Source organism: Juglans regia, chromosome 5, assembly GCF_001411555.2.
Source record: "Juglans regia cultivar Chandler chromosome 5, Walnut 2.0, whole genome shotgun sequence".
NCBI classification, from domain to species: domain Eukaryota; kingdom Viridiplantae; phylum Streptophyta; class Magnoliopsida; order Fagales; family Juglandaceae; genus Juglans; species Juglans regia.
The window spans coordinates 18271993-18289821 of NC_049905.1; the positions used below are offsets into that span (position 1 = coordinate 18271993).

The 17829-nt window shown below is 35.1% G+C and overlaps 1 protein-coding gene across 2 annotated transcripts; it reads left to right on the forward strand.

Annotated features, from left to right (window-relative positions):
• Nucleotides 1-1359: 1359 nt before the first annotated feature.
• On the forward strand, nt 1360-7878 carry LOC109001083 (aspartic proteinase-like protein 2). 2 transcript variants are annotated; one of them, XM_018978212.2, is made up of 10 exons: nt 1360-1840; nt 2324-2453; nt 2565-2815; nt 2915-3142; nt 5087-5249; nt 5462-5535; nt 5633-5729; nt 6283-6349; nt 6857-6928; nt 7415-7878. In XM_018978212.2, the coding sequence occupies exons 1-10, from the start codon at nt 1602-1604 to the stop codon at nt 7582-7584; spliced, it is 1491 nt and encodes a 496-aa protein (XP_018833757.2). In that variant the 5' UTR covers nt 1360-1601; the 3' UTR covers nt 7585-7878. The 2 variants fall into 2 exon arrangements, with proteins under 2 accessions (XP_018833757.2, XP_018833758.1); XM_018978213.2 differs by having other exon boundaries at nt 1367-1840; nt 6283-6413; nt 7415-7527.
• The last annotated feature ends 9951 nt before the right edge of the window (nt 7879-17829 follow it).

Consider the following 17829-nt stretch of genomic DNA (forward strand, 5'->3'; position numbering starts at 1 on the left):
ATTTTATTTTATTTTTGGGTCATCTTTTGGCAATTATTTAGAAAGTAAAACGCCAAGAAAAGTAAAATGTGAAATAATTATGCATTGGGTGGTGAGAAAGTGCTGAAAGCAAGTGTCAATTTGCATTTCAAAAGGAAGTGAGGCTGCTAGGGTCTTGAGTTTTAACCATTCTTCACTTTCTACCCACAATTAATTGCAAGGAATAAGGAAAATTCATACCTTTTATTGCCGTATCAATTTTTCTTTTATTAAGTTTCACTTTTTTTAAAAAAAAATTGTATCGGATTCACACATCGTAAAATTATATCCAATATTATATCAAATATTTTAAATATATATCAATAGTCTGATGATCTGATAACATATGATCGAATTCTCCAAATAAAAAATCTATGTTCGAAACTCCAACCTTTATATCTGTTTGCATAAATGGGGATACAATATTACAAATGAAGAGGCAAACTGGATTTGCCATTATAGAAAAGAAAATTAGAAATGGACTTTTCTCTTTACAGAAAGGATAATACTAGCCTTCCTGTTGGGCGCTTCCGCTGGAATTCTTTTTTTTTTTGTTTTTTTATTTTCTTTTATTTCTTGATTAAAAAATATTTTTTAATATTGATGTGATTTTTTTTAAAATATTAAAAAAATGTATGTAAAAAAAACAAAAAACACACATATCAAATGCACTAGCGGAAGTCCTGCAGTGACTCTAAAAAGATCCTTACAGAAAACATTTTTTAATATAAAAAATGTACAATAATAATAAGACCAGATTGCCAGATCACCTAATTCAGCACAAGTGAGGTTTTGTTTCTTTTATCCAGACAAAAAAAAAAAAAAATCGTGAGGTTCTGTTCTCTTTGGTGTAAGAAATCATACAGCCGACAGGTTTGGAGTTTGAAAAGTTTTATTTATAAGTCTATATATAAAACACTATTTGTATTATTGTTGATATCACAAAACTTAGCGTTTGAATAGTGAGATGAGATATGATTATTTTAAATAAAAATTAATTAAAATATTAGTTTTTAATATTATTATTATTTTAAATTTTAAAAAAATTAAATTATTTATTATATTTTATATAAAAAATTAAAAATTTATAATTATATGATGAGATGAAATGATATATTTTGGAAATAAATTTTAGAGATGAAGAGTGTGTTTGAAGTTGTAAATTGTATTAATTATTTGAGTTTTTACTAAATAAGTAAGAACAAAGGAAGTACGAACATGCATGATTGCGCAGTTCACCAAACGGGAAGGAAGACACAAGGAAACTCGATCAAAAGTTAAAAAAGTTAAAAAAAAAATTAATAATTATGCTTATAATACGAAGCAACGTAAACATAATCCATGCTTTTCTTTTTGAACTTCTGTTATCGGCTGTTGTCTGTCTTCAACCTTTCCTTTCTCTCTCTCTCTCTCTCCATGAAAGAAGATGAAAGAAGAACACGTACTTCAATCTTTGCCTCCTTTTTCTCTGCTGAATTTTTGAACTAAGTTTCGCCCTTGAAACATTCTTTTATGTATCTTGCATATGCGTATATCAATCTGACATCCGGATAAAGCTAGGAGAGAAAGAGGAGCTGCGAGAAATGGCGGCCAGTGTTCCCGCGGGGATTCTGATCGCGGCGGCACTGTTCCCGGCTGCTTTGGTGATGTGCGGTTTTCCCGCGGCGCTGAAGCTGGAGAGAGCCTTTCCTACTGGCCAACGAGTCGAATTGAGTCAACTCAGGGCACGGGACATGGCCAGGCATGGAAGAATGTTGCAGTCCTCTTCTAATGGCGTCGTCGATTTTCTGGTCGAGGGTACTTACGATCCGTACATCGTTGGGTAATTCGATGATAAACTCTATTTGTGTGCGTGTGGATTTTTTTAATCTTATTTTTTAATTCTGAATTATGGGTTTTCTTTCACTTCTCAGTTTCTTTTGTTTCTGATGTGATAGTGTTGGGGCAAGTTTGGATTTCCCGTGAATTTGATTGATTTTGGAACATGGGTTTTAATTTTTAAGTAGATTGCTTTTGTCTGTTCTGTTATTTATCGGATTCTGATGTCCTATTTTCGTTTCTAAACTTCTTTTCTGCTTCTTATCTATTTTGTTAAAGATTCCTCTTTCTGAATTTGTATATTGTTGTCTTTATCGGTTGTCTTCTTCTTCTTATTATTATTTTTCTGTTTCTTCGTTAATAGTGGTCCAAGAATTCATGGACTTTAGGTACCTATTTTCCTTTTTCTTTGGCTTAATTTTGCTTCGCCTTCGGTTTTCTGTGTTTTCTCTCTAATTTTCAGGACTGATTTGTTGATCTTTTGCAGGCTTTATTTTACAAAAGTGCATTTGGGTAATCCTCCAAGAGAATTCTATGTGCAGATTGATACGGGTAGTGATGTTCTGTGGGTCAGTTGTAGCTCCTGCAATGGTTGCCCTGAAACGAGTGGACTCCAAGTATCACTTCTTATTCATATTCTTTGACATGGTTCAAGTCCTGTGGCTTTCTCTAAACAGTAGGAGCATACTGCTATGAATTTTCAATACAACTGTTTCTTTTTCTTACAGATTCAGCTCGACTTCTTTGATCCTAGGAGCTCATCAACAGCTTCATTGATCTCTTGTTCAGACCAAAGATGCAGTCTTGGAGTTCAATCTTCAGATGCCATCTGTTCTAGTCAGAACAATCAGTGCGCATACACATTCCAGTATGGAGATGGCAGTGGGACATCCGGCTATTATGTATCAGACTTTTTGCATTTCGATGTAATTCTTAGGGGTTCTGTAACCACAAACTCTTCGGCTCCCATTGTCTTCGGGTGAGCTATCTTTTGTTTATCAAGCCTAAGATAGTAGGAGTATTCTTTTATAACTTTGAGCTTGGAAGTCATGACCTCAGATGGTGGATCATGAAACAGGTGTAGCACCTCGCAGACAGGAGACTTGACAAAGTCAGATAGAGCAGTTGATGGAATTTTTGGGTTTGGACAACAGGCCATGTCTGTCATCTCACAACTTTCTTCACAGGGAGTGTCACCAAAAGTATTCTCCCACTGCTTGAGAGGAGATGATGCTGGTGGAGGTATATTGGTGTTCGGGGAAATCTTGGAGCCCAATATAGTTTACAGTCCACTTGTCCCATCGCAGTAAGTTCTTTTTCCTTCAAATCTACATCTCATATTCAGCAAATCTCAGTGAATTTTTTTATTTTAATCCAAGTTATATTGAGCATGATGTAAATTTTATGCAAGTAATAGTTATAGGTTTTTGTTAAGACTTTTTCGTGTGTTTCCACAAATTTTGTTCTATAAGTCTTTTTGGTAAGAAGTTTATAAGTTTCAATTCAAAATATATTTTGCTCCTTTGACATTCACACCTTTTCTAAATAAAAGATATTTAAACAGGTAGCTTTTTTGTATTTTATGATCAATGGTGCTTTTTCTCATCTATGTGATTCTTAACAGTTTTTAGAAGCGTCAAATGTATCTTAACACTTTCTTTTTTATTATTTCCAAATAAGATTATTGTTAAAACAGCATGAACTTCATAAGTATGTATTGGAGGTCATATGGTTCACGTTAGTTTAAATTATAGAGATTGCTGCCTATTTGGTATTTAAAAGATTCTTTTTACTAAAATATGTATAAACAGGGACTTATCTTAAAGGTTGGATGAAAATATGTCATTGAAAGACAGCTGCAGCCCACATGATACTTTTTGTCTTTCATTGCATGTTATAACCAGTAATTGTTAAGATCGCCCCTTTCCCTTGAGTTTGTGATAGTTTGAGGGATTTTAATTACATGACTTGTTTGTAATTTTTTTATTTATTCATGAATCTGAAAAGGGGGTAGAATATTTTACAACTTTGGCTGCCATGTTGCTTAATATCCCAAGTAATTCATGCAGAGGATCCTTTTTTCCCCCAAGTCTGATTAGGCGCGACTTGACTTTACAAATTAATGTGACAGAATATCAGCCCACAATATATTCTTGAACTTTGAAAATTTTTTCAAAAAACCTTACCTGAGATTAGGTATAATGCTTATGATGCCCTAAATACTGATTACTATGAATCAGGGACCATTGAACTCTCCATAGCTAAGCTACTCGAATAGGTTCAAGTTCTTTAATTGATTGGATAACTATCTGTGAATGAGAAAAGAACAAAAAGGATGGTTATAGGATGCTCTCAGGATGCTGATTTGATGTGTTAATTAATCAAACCGTCCAATTCATTAACCATCCAAGATACGTCGTTCGTTTGATCCTATAGAATTAGTATGAGAGTCAAGCTATAAGTTTCCAACTTTGTTTCGATTAGGTTCACAAACAAAAAAGGCACAGACACCTATAAGTTATTAGACTTAGAACTGACAGACAAACAGGGATCTTGTGCACCATTCTACCTCAGATTCTTAATATTCTTTTCAAGTTCATTCATTAGGAGGAGAGGATTAGATCAAGCCCATTACGTGTAAGCTTCAAACCCACCTATAATGAGTACTCTGAAAAAAGTACCTCTGGACATGATCTACTATGGCTTGAAAAATAAATAGCTGTCCTTGATCTGCAGGGGCACAGTCCTTGATCAATTTATTGTTCTTCCTCTAAGTTTGACTACAAGGAGTTAGTTTGCAAGAACTTTTGAGTTATAAGCCACTTGAGAACACATATTTAAACATAAATCAGATGCCAAGGCTGATCATAACTAACTGTTTAAATGAGGAAAAAAAAAAGGGAACAACCTATATTCTACACCGATGGCTAGGCACTTTTCATGGACTACATCGTATTATAAAGAGGATATAAAATAAGTCCAATTAGACAAATGCTAATATTGTTCGACTGGAATATACTAGTGAAACCAAAAGAGATGGAGAAAAAACCAGTTCAGGGAAAAAAATTTAGGGACATGTGGAGTCTGTAGTTCTCCTGAACATTCAATTTTAAACAGCATTTGGAAGTTTCAATGCAAACATGATATGTTGAAGTTTGCTTTATCTCCCCCCTTTCTGACAAGTGCTTCAAAACATTGGATCATACAAAACTTGACTGCAGTCGATTTACTTGTCTGTTCAAAATTTCAGGCCTCATTATAATTTGAATCTGCAAAGCATTGCTGTCAATGGCCAAATATTACCAATTGATCCAGCAGTATTTGCAACATCAAGCAACCAAGGAACCATAATTGATTCCGGGACAACTTTGGCTTACCTTGCAGAAGAAGCTTACAATCCTTTTGTCAGTGCTGTATGTTTCTGTTGAGCAAATTCTCAGTATTTAATTAATCTATTTAGAATGCTATTTGGGCATTTACAGTAAATATTTTGAAACTGCAAAGTTTTTACTGGTCAACATGTCTTTCTGGTGGATGAGATCACCGTATTTCTGGTCATGAGTGCTAAACATACCTATTTTGGAAAAAAAGAAAAATTATAGCATGTTTTTTTCTTGTCATGCAGATAACAAATGTTGTTTCACAATCTCTGCATCCTGTTCTTCCCAAGGGAAACCAATGTTATTTAATTACCTCCAGGTTCACTTCTGATTATATCATTTCAGTTCCTTCTTCCTAGACTGCTAGTCTTTTCATGTGATCTAAACTATGAAGTACATCTTTTACATGTGTTCAGTGTCACCGATATATTCCCTCAAGTTAGTTTAAACTTTGCTGGTGGTGCATCCTTGATACTAAGACCTCAGGACTATCTCTTGCAGCAAAATTCAATCGTGAGTTTTGAAGTTTTGATTTTCCTTTTCTTGTTTCAAGCTTTCAATTGTTGAGGATTAGTCTGGATATTCTCTTTTGCATAGAAATAAGAGGTGAATTGGAGTGGGATGCAATTTGCCCTATTTATTTGAACAATCACTTCCATTGATTCCTGGTGCTTGATTATTTGGCTGTATGTTCTATATCGTGCTTTAGAAAATGTTTAGATTGCAAACTGTGACCATTCAACCACTTTTTTCATTATCCACTTAAGTGGGAAAATCAACATGCATCTATTCAATGCAAGTCCCTTGCTATTTCATGCTCTAGAAGACGTTTAGAATTCAAACTGTGACTATTCAACCACTTTCTCCATTATCCAATTAAGTGGAAAAATCAACATGCATCTATGCAAAGCAAGTCCCCTGCTATTCCCAATCATAAATCCATAATAACCCAAACCAACTTTGAAACTTTGTTGCATTACCAATACATAGTTCTGTTTCTATCTTGTCACAACATGCTGAATAATGGCTTGCTGTTTTGATTCTTTAAATTTGGTGAAATCTACAGGGTAACTCTGCAGTGTGGTGCATTGGATTACAGAAAGTACAGGGCCGAGGGATAACAATTTTAGGAGGTATGAAGACTGACCAGATATTTTGCTTTAATCGATTACTTTGGCTGAGCAACTTAATTGGAATGTAAGCATTCTGTCAATCAACAAAACCTTGAACCTTTCCTAAAACCTAGAGTCAATAATATTTCTTTTCGAAACATGGTATTTTATTAGATCATAGTAGACATCATTTTGCATGAAGATCTTGCACAAGGTTTTTGATTATAGAACCTTACTTGATAATTATCTTTAAGGATGACTGAAAGCCTAATATAATCAGTACTCGGTGCATATTTTTAGCTAGTCAAGCACATAAGCGTGCCCCTGAATCTGCTGCTCTAATCTGACTTCTGCATGTTACTGGATAATTTCCTTTTCCCCCTTTTATCCAATGGGGGCTGATTTTTTATTTGTTAGAAACACAGTTATTTTTTCAAATCTTATTTACAATCCTGTTATTGACATTAGTTATTATATTCTGGATTACTCTTGTGCTCCAAGATAACAATATAATCATCTCTTTTGCAGACCTTGTCCTAAAAGACAAAATATTTGTTTATGATTTGACTGGTCAACGGATTGGATGGGCTAACTACGACTGTAAGTTTCAATATCCCATCTGAAAGGGGCATTTGGATGCCCTATGGGAATAAAATAGACAATTTTCCTTAATCTATGAACTGAACACATAACTAGGTAAAGAAAGACACAAACTGATTGTGATAAAGAATTGTTTTTGGAAAGAAAAATGCCATGCCTTCAAAGAGAATTATATAAAAGGAAGCTTACAAACTGACGTGACGTGACGTGACTTGATATGATATATAATATCTACTTTATGAATTAATTTTTTGTAATTCTCTTTGTAGGCCCAGAATTTCTCTTTTGGAAAACAATTGTATAAGCTAATGATGAGAAGACCTGTTCAAATACTATGTGGAATGAGAAAAAAATAAAAATAAAAAGTAAAAAGCTGGCTCATGTTATATGCTTATAACTAGCTAGGGTTAGTCCAAATGCCCTCTCTAACTTACGTGAGTCGATGCATATAAAAAGTTCTAATTCCTTTTGAATTCATCAAATTAGGTTCAATGTCTGTTAATATTGAAGCAACAATGAGTGCTGAGAGAAGTGAATATGTCAATGCTGGGCAGCTAAGTGATAGCAGTTCAGTGCAGAGTGAGCCTTACAAGGAGCTAGTAATGAGCGTAATTGCTTTACTAATGCACATATCACTCGTCGTCTTGTTTTTGTAGCATATTGTGCAAAAGGTCCTTGTACTTGGCATTCTTTGTTTCATTTTTTATATATTCCCTTTCCGGTTTATATTATAGCAATCGGCAAGACCATGTTTTATTGTTAGAAAGTAGATTGTTGCTAATTGTAACTGTACAGCGTGCAATAGGTTTGTGGCTTTCTGAATATTTATTCATCAGCCTCATAGAATTGCACGTTCCTCGGTTGGAGCAGGCAGCTTACTCCATTTGCAGCACTTGTAAATTACATTCTCAACCTATTACTGGTTTAATGGCAGATTGGATTTATACAAACATGTCGTGTTTATGAAGTTGCATATTCTTCATATCATTATCTTTTTCCACATGAAAACATGGTGAATGCATTTTATTTTAAGGCATGCTTGAAGCCTTGTTATAATAACACAGACATAACTTCTTTGGGCTCCTCTACTATCGAACATTATTAACAAAGTTGTTTTACTCACTAGTCAGTGTGCAGACTGCAGGGCATAACTCTTACATTGCTGACATGTCAAGATTTGATTTGCAAGAGTATTTAATTTTAAACTTCTAGTTTTTATATTTTCGTTCTTTGTTATGGAAATTACTAGAACAACCACAGAAATTAATGTAGCCAGTTTTATGAAGCAGGGGATACTATTCTAAACCTGATGGTAGTTTGCTGCCTAGCCCTTTAACGGCTTTCATTCTCAATCAAGTCGAAACGGATGTTTTTCTAACTGTAGTATCAAGTATGCTGTTCTATTTGATCAAGTGGCAATGATCATAAACCATCTGAGAATGCACACATGGATCTCATGTGCCCCCACGCTCTTCTCCAAAAATTCTCATAAACCATCTGAGAATGTACAGGACATGAGATTGGATATCCAGATCATTTCGCTATAGATATTTCAAAACAACCCATTAATGAATTAGTTCTATTATATATAGTCATTTTTGTATACTTTTTAGACACTCCACTAATATGATTGGTTAAAACAGTTATTTTATATTAAAAAAAAAAAGTGATACAGCCAATCACAATAATAGAGTGCACAAAGAGTACGCAAAAGTGAATTTTTGTTAATGAATTTGCTCTAACAACAACTATCTTCATGTTGACTGCATATGGGACTGAACTAATTACTTGGTACTATTCATCAATTTGGTTTTATTTTCTACTGACCTGTTTGTTTATTCAAGTATACCATCCATTATTCTCTCTCATTTAATGATGAAATTATTTTGAAGTGAAATAAATTCTATTTATGATTGGAACGCTGTCCTCATTTAATATGATCAACCTTTAATATCGTTTATATTTTACATGATTATATACATAGCAAAAGATAAATGCAATACAAGAAATGTTATAACATGACCAATTTCTTGGCATATGTATGGTACATCAAATGAGATAAAGAAAATAGTTCATAAGGCATGCGAAGGATATTCAACTTTTCTTTCACAAGGGAGTTTCATATACGACATTAACGTAACCACGTCTCAAAAGATATAGCAATGCCAGCATGCATGCAGTTAACACCAAACATGAATATTAATATCAATGACGCTTGCACTATTCATTTCAATAGTCTAAAAGCCTTTGCAATTGAAACTATAGCCTATCCCCATTTAGGTATCTATCTAGCTATACAAAAAACCGAAACCCGGCAGATCCAATGCTCTCCATTTTTCTGTCCAAAGCACTATACCTAAAGACAAAACTGTCGCATCAAACGCTCTCCATTTTTCAGTCCAAAGTTTTTGCAGTGAAAATTACCTTTTCGCGACCAAAAACTTCATCCAAAAAAAGCATTTATGTTCTGGTTATGAATGTAGCAATAAAACAGTAGGTTCTTTAACATTATGTAGGTCTTTTAACATTATGTAGGTCTTTTAACATTATCCCTTATTAGAGGAAGGGTTCGAAACTCTGTCCTACTCTTACTCCCACTTATAGAACCCATGTCTGATGTACTCTGATCACCCTTTGGTTGTGTTTGAATGTTGAGCTGAGTTGAGTTATTTATAAATAGTAGTCAGTTGAGATGGTAGAGTGAGTTTTGTATGGTCTACTTAAGATGAGTTTAAGGCTGCGTTTGGATGTTAAGTTGAACTCAGTTGAGCTCAATTCTTTATGAATAGTAATGAGTTGAGTAGTGGAGGGAGTTATGTAGGGTACATCTAAACTGAGTTTAAAGTGTGTTTGATGTTAAGATAAGTTTAGTACTTTTTAGGGGAAGTTGAAAAAAGTTGTGGGTCTCACGTATAAAGATGTGTTAAGTTGAAAAAGGTTGTAGGTTTCACGTGTAAGAAGATTTTAAGTTGAGATGAGTTTAGTAATTTGAGAATTGAGTATTTGGATGTTAAACTCAGTTTAAAATTAGACTAGACTCAGCAAGCTGAATATTACAACCAAACGGATCCTAAATATGTTTGGATGTTAAGATGAGTCTTATATGTATTTATGGGAAGTTGAAAAATATTGTGAGTCCCACCATTAAAAACTATTGTTCACCTAACATTCTCTTGTCACTGCGTGCCAAACCTGTAAAGAAAAAAAGCCATTGTTAAAGCTGCACTTGCAACCATGAAAAAATGTACAACACGTAGTTGCACTTACAGCCATCATTTTTTACGCAAATAGTGAGTTACATGTTGTGGGGTCCAACTGATGAAAAATGAAAGAAAAAGTAAGATGTGTGTTTGTCAGTTGTGGGGCCTAGATGAGTTATAAAGGGAACTGCACTCATTTGTGGGTAAAATTGTGTTTTGATGTTCAAGGTAACCTAAAAATAAGCTGAGCTTAGCTGCTCCCTACATCTAAACGAGGCCTAATGTAATGACATGCTTGAAAAGCTACCAAATGGGCATAACATGTTGGAGAAACTGTGTGTGTATACATATATATATATATATATATATTAAAGATAGTTGGGATTTATTATTTCTGATTTATTATCAGTAATCACAAAGAAGATTAGTATTGTTTTGTTCATCTGGTCAGAAAATTCTCTTTACGCCTAGATGACAGTATTTGAACAATTCATATATGTAATTTTGTATTAGAGTGAATTAGGTACCCTATCCCCAATAAGAATGATTTGATTCATAAGCTTAGTAACGCAGTAATCTTCTCCAAGTTTGACCTGAAATCAGGATTTTGAAAAATCCAGATTTGTGAATCAGATAGATATAAGATTGTCTTTACTACCCTATTTGGACATTATGAGTGGATTGTAAGACCTTTTGGACTCAAAAATGCCTAACATTATGAATGATATTTTCAATTCATTCACCAATTTCACTATTGTTTATATTGATGATATCCTTATTTACTCAAAATCTATTGATGAAAACTGACAATATTTGCATTCGTTTTTAGATATCATTCGACAAAATGATCTTGTTGTCTCTGTTAAGAAAATCAAATTGTTCCAAACCAAGATTAGATTCATTGGTTATAATATTTTTGAAAACAAAATTCGACCTATTAGCCGTGTTATTGAATTTGTTGACAAATTCCCCAATGTTATTCTTAATAAAATCTTAATCATTTATTCGATCATCATTATAAGAAGGAATATCTTGATCAAAATGTTTATCAAATCTTAAATGCAGTAATTGTTGTTTAAAAGAATCATTTTTAGATTTGAGATTGTTAATCTCAATTTTAAGTTCAACAATTTCTTTTTTAATAAAAATAATTTCACGTTGTAAATCAATGGTAGAAATTTCTTTGAGTTTTTTATTTTCAAATCTTTCCAAAGTTTCTTGAAAACTAATTTTTGATTTAGAACTTTCAGGTTCTTGGCAAACCATCGTCTTCTTGAGCTTATGAAGATATTCTTCTTTGAGCTTAGGATTAGTAATCTGATAAATCAAAGTTAATAAAGGATTTTCTTATTCGTCAACTTTGGTTAAGACATTTAATGTTTTACCCAAATGTTTGCGACAAGAATCATTACAACCAAGTTTAATATTTGGAGAATCAGATAGTTCAGTTTCTGAATGATAATTAGAATCACTTGAACTGAATTCATTGATATCAGATGATTCAAGGGATTTTGATTCTAAAATTCGAATAAGTTTTTCACGATCATTGTCATCAAGTTTTAATTGATTAAGATTTTTTGAAATTTACTGGGTTTTCTGGTGCAATCTTTGGAGAAATGATCATACTTACCACAGTTATAACATTTTCTTTCTAAAGTATTTTTGGAAGTATTTTTCTTATAAAAATGTTTTTTTTTTCTTATAAGAGGAAATAGGTTTCTTATAAAATTCATCACACTTAGTATAATTTTTCATAGCGTGAGTTTTGTAATTACTAGATTTATCAAAACGCTTGTGCTTCTGTCTAGAATGAGTAATTGGAGAAAGGCCAAATTGTTCACAGAAATTACTCATTTCATATTTAGGTTTCTTACTATTCTTCATTTGTTGACGAATCATTTTTTTTTATCATTACACATACTAATACCAAGTTTATTAATTGTACTGATAATATTACCAAAAGTGTAATCATCATAATTAAGAAGTCTCGAGATATCAGTAAGCTCATCCTTAACTTTATGAGCAAATAAATGAGGTAATCCATCAATGAGCTTTTCTTTCTAGTAGGGTTTGTGACTACCATCCCTAAGCATAACTTTAGAAAAAAAAAGGTTTTGATACCATCTATAATCAGACATTTGACGGCATCTCAAATTATTCATATAATCACTAAGATGATTAGTAATGTTGGAGAGAGTTCCAACAAAATGTTTAAGGATAGTATAAATTAAAGTATTAACACCATTAGGGATACCCCTTCCTATGGTAGTATAAAAAATAGGTAAGTATCCTAGACCTACTTCTCTTGATTTACAATTTGAAGAAAGATTTTTTTCAAATCCAGTTTTCTATTTCTTATGATAAATTGTATGAGTTGAATATTGATGAACTCTTTGAACAAGAAATTCTCAATATCATGATAATAACATGTTGGAGAAATTGTGTATATATTAAAGATAGTAGGGATTTATTATTTGTGATTTATTATCAGTAATCACAAAGAAGATTAGTATTGTTTTTTCCATCTGGTAAAAGAATTCTCTTTACGCCCAGACGACAGTATTTGAACAATTCATATCTATAATTAGGTTAGAGTGGATTAGGTACCCTATCCCCAATAAGAATGATTTGATTCATAGGCTTTGTAACGTTGTAATCTTCTCCAAGTTCGACCTGAAATCAGGATTTTGGCAAATCCAAAAATACAACTCTCTTTGGATAATTCATATCTATAATTTCAGGTATTATATCCCCAATAAAATGATTTGCTTCATAAGCTTAGTAACGCAGTAGTCTTCTCCAAGTTTGACCTGAAATCAGAATTTTGACAAATCCAGGTTAGTGAGTCAGATAGATATAAGACTGTCTTTACTATCCCATTTGCACATTATGAGGGGAATGTAATGCCTTTTGAACTAAGAAAATGTCCCTAGTGAATTCCAAAATATTATGAATGATAATTTCAATTCATTCACCCATTTCACTATTGTTTACATTGATGATGTATTTATTTACTCAAAGTCTATTGATGAATACTAGAAACATTTACATTCGTTTCTAGATATCATTAGACAAAATGGTATTGTTGTCTCTACTAAGGAAATCAAGTTGTTCCAAACTAAGATTAGATTCATTGGTTATGATATTTCTGAAAATAAAATTTGACTTATTAATCGTGCTATTAAACATGCTTCATTTTCATCTGCTTTTAGTACACCTTATGATCTTTATGATAAACTCATTACCTTCACCCAAGATTACCCTGCTTCAAAAACTGATTATATTAAAAAACTTTTTGTCTAGAATCTGTTTTACGTTGAACGAAATTGGTCTATGTATACAGATCATTTAAAACTGCTTCTAGTTATTTTCCCCTGATTTTCACTGGATTCTTGAGAGTCCTACTAAAAACATTTAATACTACTCTGCTATCATGTTCCAAACAAAATCTATTATTATTAAACTCATTTATGATAAGATTGATAAAATCAAATTGAGCTATCATAATGCCTACATCTTGAATATTGTTACAAAAGAAAAATAGGGAACCCATCCCTAAACTTCAAAAAAAACTCCCTCATTCTGATATTGTTTATTGTTACTACGATTACATTGATGTTTTGTTCAAATTCATGCGATTCCAAACCCCCAGAGATGACACACTCTTGGTTTCTTAATTTTGACAAGAAATTCAAGACTGATTTCCCTCTTTGAGATAAGTTCCTCGCCCATCCGATAAGTCACCTCGCCCAACCGAAGCATAAGTCTTCTCACTCAAATCTGCTGCTCCTCGACCAAATCTTTATCTCTTCCCTCCTACTTTGCGCTGGTCTATTTTCTCTAAGTAGTCAATTGCTTTTAACGTCGCATCTGTCAACTGAGCCTGATCGGACTCAAATCCCCCTGCATTAGCCTTTCCAAGTTGGAAAGAAATCATCCTCGAGTTCACGCCATCGTCGAAAAAGCATAGGCTAAGGTGTTTGACGTTGAACACATCCAAAGTTCTCATATGGTTGGGAAGAAGTAGTCTATATGCATTGTTGTTGATCTTTTGGAAAACTTCACAAGGTCTAATCTTCCTATCCATCAACTTGTTGTACTCGCCAACAGAAAAATGATCACGGGTTAGTACAGCCCAAACAAGATCGCCATCCTCAAAAAGTATATGGTGACGCCAATTTTCGGCATGGACCTTGTACTTTGCATTACTCGCTTGAATTTCTTGTTTGACTTGGTCGTGTACTCCTCGAAGGTGCTCTGCCATCTCCTTGACCTTTATGTTTAAGCGACCAATATGTGGGACAGGGACCAAATCAAGGATGCTCGGATGATTCTGACTGTACACAATTTCAAATGGACTCAACCGAGTAGTCTAGTTCTTGGATCGATTGTAAGCTGGACTCAATCGGGTAGTCTGGTTCTTGGATCGATTGTAAGCTGGACTCAACCGGGTAGTCCGGTTCTTGGATCGGTTGTAAGCAAACTCCGCCTGCGATAAGGCTTTAGCTTAGTACCAGCCAAACTTCTCAGGAGGTTGCCCAAACTTAGATTCACCATCTCGGTTTGCCCATCCGTTTGGGGGTGATAGGCACTACTAAAGTTTAGCATCGATCTGAGTTTTTCCCACAAACTCTTCCAGAAATTACTTATAAACTTTGTATCCCGTTTCGATATGATAGACCAAGGAACACCATGCATGCGAGCAATCTCCTTGAAATTCCTTTGAGTGATCCGGTTGGCGTCCATGGTCTTTCTACAAGCTACAAAATGGGTCATCTTAGAAAATCGGTCGACCACGACGAAGATTGAATCCATGGCACGTTGGATCCTAGGTAAGCCTAAGACAAAATCCATACTAAAGTCAAGCCACAAACCATCAGGTACAGGTAATGGAGTATAAAAGCCAGCATTGGTGAAGGTTCCCTTTGCTCTCTGGCACACGAAACATCTCACCACATATCGTGCCACTTCATTGGTTAACTTGGGCCATTAGTAATCTGCGGCGATTAAAGCCAATGTCTTTTCTCGCGAAAAGTGCCCTTCATCATGCAATTTCCGTATAATGTGCTCTCTCAAGGAACAGTCTGGAATACACAACTGTAGGCAACGAAATAAAAATCCGTCATGCAAGAGAAAATCACTTCGTCTTCCCTCAGTTACTTCCTTAAGAATCTTTCCAAAGGACGGATCTTTGACGTATAAATCCTTGAAAGTTTCAAAGCCCTCCACTGTAGTACTAATGGTGGTGAGGAGTGCCACTCACCGGCTTAACGCGTCTGCAACCTGGTTCAAACTTCCCAATTGGTGACTCGACAAAAATGTGAACTCCTACAAGTATGCTACCCCACTTAGCATGCCGCCTGCTTAACTTGTGCTGGCCATTGATGTAATTCAGGGCCTCGTGGTCAGTGATAAGGATGAACTCCTTTTGTACTAGGTAGTGACGCCAATGCTTCACGAACTGAACTATGGCGTAGAACTCTAAATCATAAGTCGAATAATTCTTATTCGACCCTGACAGCTTCTCACTTAAAAAGGCTATTGGCTGCCCCTCCTGACTCAAAACACCACCAATGCTAACCTCAGATGCATCACAATTGATTTCGAACACCTCATCAAAATCTAGAAGTGTTAAGACTAGTGCCTCTGTCATCTTCTGTTTGACCAGTTGAAAACTGACCTCTACCTCCTCAAACCACTGAATGTCATGCCCCTTGAGACTCTCATTGATAGAGGCAATCAAAATGCTAAAGTTTCTGATGAACCAGCGGTAAAAGGATCCAATCCATGGAAACTCCTGACATCGTGCAAGGTCTTAGGTTTGGGCCACTCTAAGACCGCATCTACTTTGACTGATCTACATTAACATCATCAGTAGATACAACAAAACTAAGGAAAGTTACAGAAGTAGTGAAGAAATGACACTTCTTCTGATTGATGAATAGACGCTCCATTCTCAACATAACAAAAACAGCTCGAAGGTGATCAAAGTGTGACGCCCATGTCAGACTATAAATAAGGATATCGTCGAAGTAAACTACAACTAATTTCTTCATAAAGGGCCGTAAAACCTTATGCATAAACGTCATGAATGTACTGGGTGCATTAGATAGCACAAAAGGCATGACCATCCATTCATACAACCCATGTCACATCTTAAATGCCGTCTTCCACTCATCTCCAAGCCTTATCCTGATCTGGTGGTATCTGCTTTTAAGGTCAATTATTTAGAAGACCTTAGAATTGGAAAGTTGATCCAACATATCATCCAGACGTGGAATGGAAAACATGTACTTCACTGTGATTCTGGTGATTGCTCTGCTGTCAACACACATATGCCAGGATCCATCTTTCTTTGGTACCAACAGGGTAGGGACTACACATGGGCTCATGCTCTCACAGATGTAGCCCCTCTCTAATAACTCAACCACCTGACACTGCAACTTTCAGATTCCTTAGGACTAAGGCGATATGCAAGTTGATTTGGCAAACTCGACCCTGGAACAAGGTCAATCTAATGTTGAATATCCCTCATAGGCGGCAACCTAGGAGGAAGATCTTCTGGCATCAGATTAGAAAACTCTACTAGTAGCTTTTGCACCTCTGCTGGTAAATTTAGGCTCATGTCTGTTGCACTATTCGCACAAGGCAGCAGGGCTTAAATCACATCTTCACGCTCAATCTCCTCTAGAAACCTAGACATGGAAAACAGGTTAGTACTAATGGCTACCAGGGTAGGATTGGTTCCTTCCTCGCGAGGTGCCAACACAATCTTCTTCCCTTTGATACTAAAGGAATACATATTCTTCCGCCCATCGTGAATAACAATACGATCATACTGCAAATGTCTGCCTAACAATATATGACAAGCATCTATAGATACGACATCACACCAAGCATTATCAAAATATTTTCTGTCGATTGAAAAAAACACTAGGCATTGCCTATTTACTGTTACTTCATTGCCTTTATTCAGCCATGATAATTTGTACGGCATGGGGTGACAATCTATCTTCAACTGTAATTTCGAGAAAGCCTCTTCAGACACCTTGCTCTCACAACTACCACTATCAATGATCATCTTGCAGAATTTATCGGCCACTGTGAGGTCGTGTGGAAAATATTGGTTCTCAACCAATCGTCCCCTGAGTCACCCTTGGGAGTCAGTAGACTCTTGCGAATGACCAGGGTTTCATAACCATCACCATACAACACGCCTCCATCCTCATCATCATCGTACATAGGCTCTCCAGTCTCCTCGATTTCTTCTACCACTTCTTCCTCAATTAGGAGATTCTTTCATTTATGATTAGCAGGCTTCCTACATCAATCGGTCTATGTCCTTGTTCACCACCTCTGAAACATCTAATATTAGAGTTAGAACTCTAACCCTATGGTGGTTGCTGGGCGGGATGAGGTTCTTGAGGGCGAATTGCTCGGCTATTTTGATCGATTCTGATCACTGGCCTCATGTTCTGTTGTTTCTCCACTGCAGGTGCACGCTGGTATGCTTGAGAAACTGTCCAGAACGCGTGAAGGCTAAGGACATCTTGTAAGGACTATCGTAATACGCTCAAATACCACACCACCATCTGCTTTTCTGTCTCAGATAGATCATTTCAGACTATCAATTTATAGAACTCTTCTATGCTATCAATTGAGACTTCCTTATAATAAAAAAAATTCGCTCCACTTCATTCA

Coding starts and splice junctions, on each gene's coding strand:
- LOC109001083 (XM_018978212.2), top strand. CDS start 1,602: ATGGCGGCCAGTGTTCCCGCGGGGATTCTGATCGCGGCGGCACTGTTC. Junction 3,143..5,086: donor AGTCCACTTGTCCCATCGCA/GTAAGTTCTTTT, acceptor TCAAAATTTCAG/GCCTCATTATAATTTGAATC. Junction 5,250..5,461: donor ACAATCCTTTTGTCAGTGCT/GTATGTTTCTGT, acceptor CTTGTCATGCAG/ATAACAAATGTTGTTTCACA.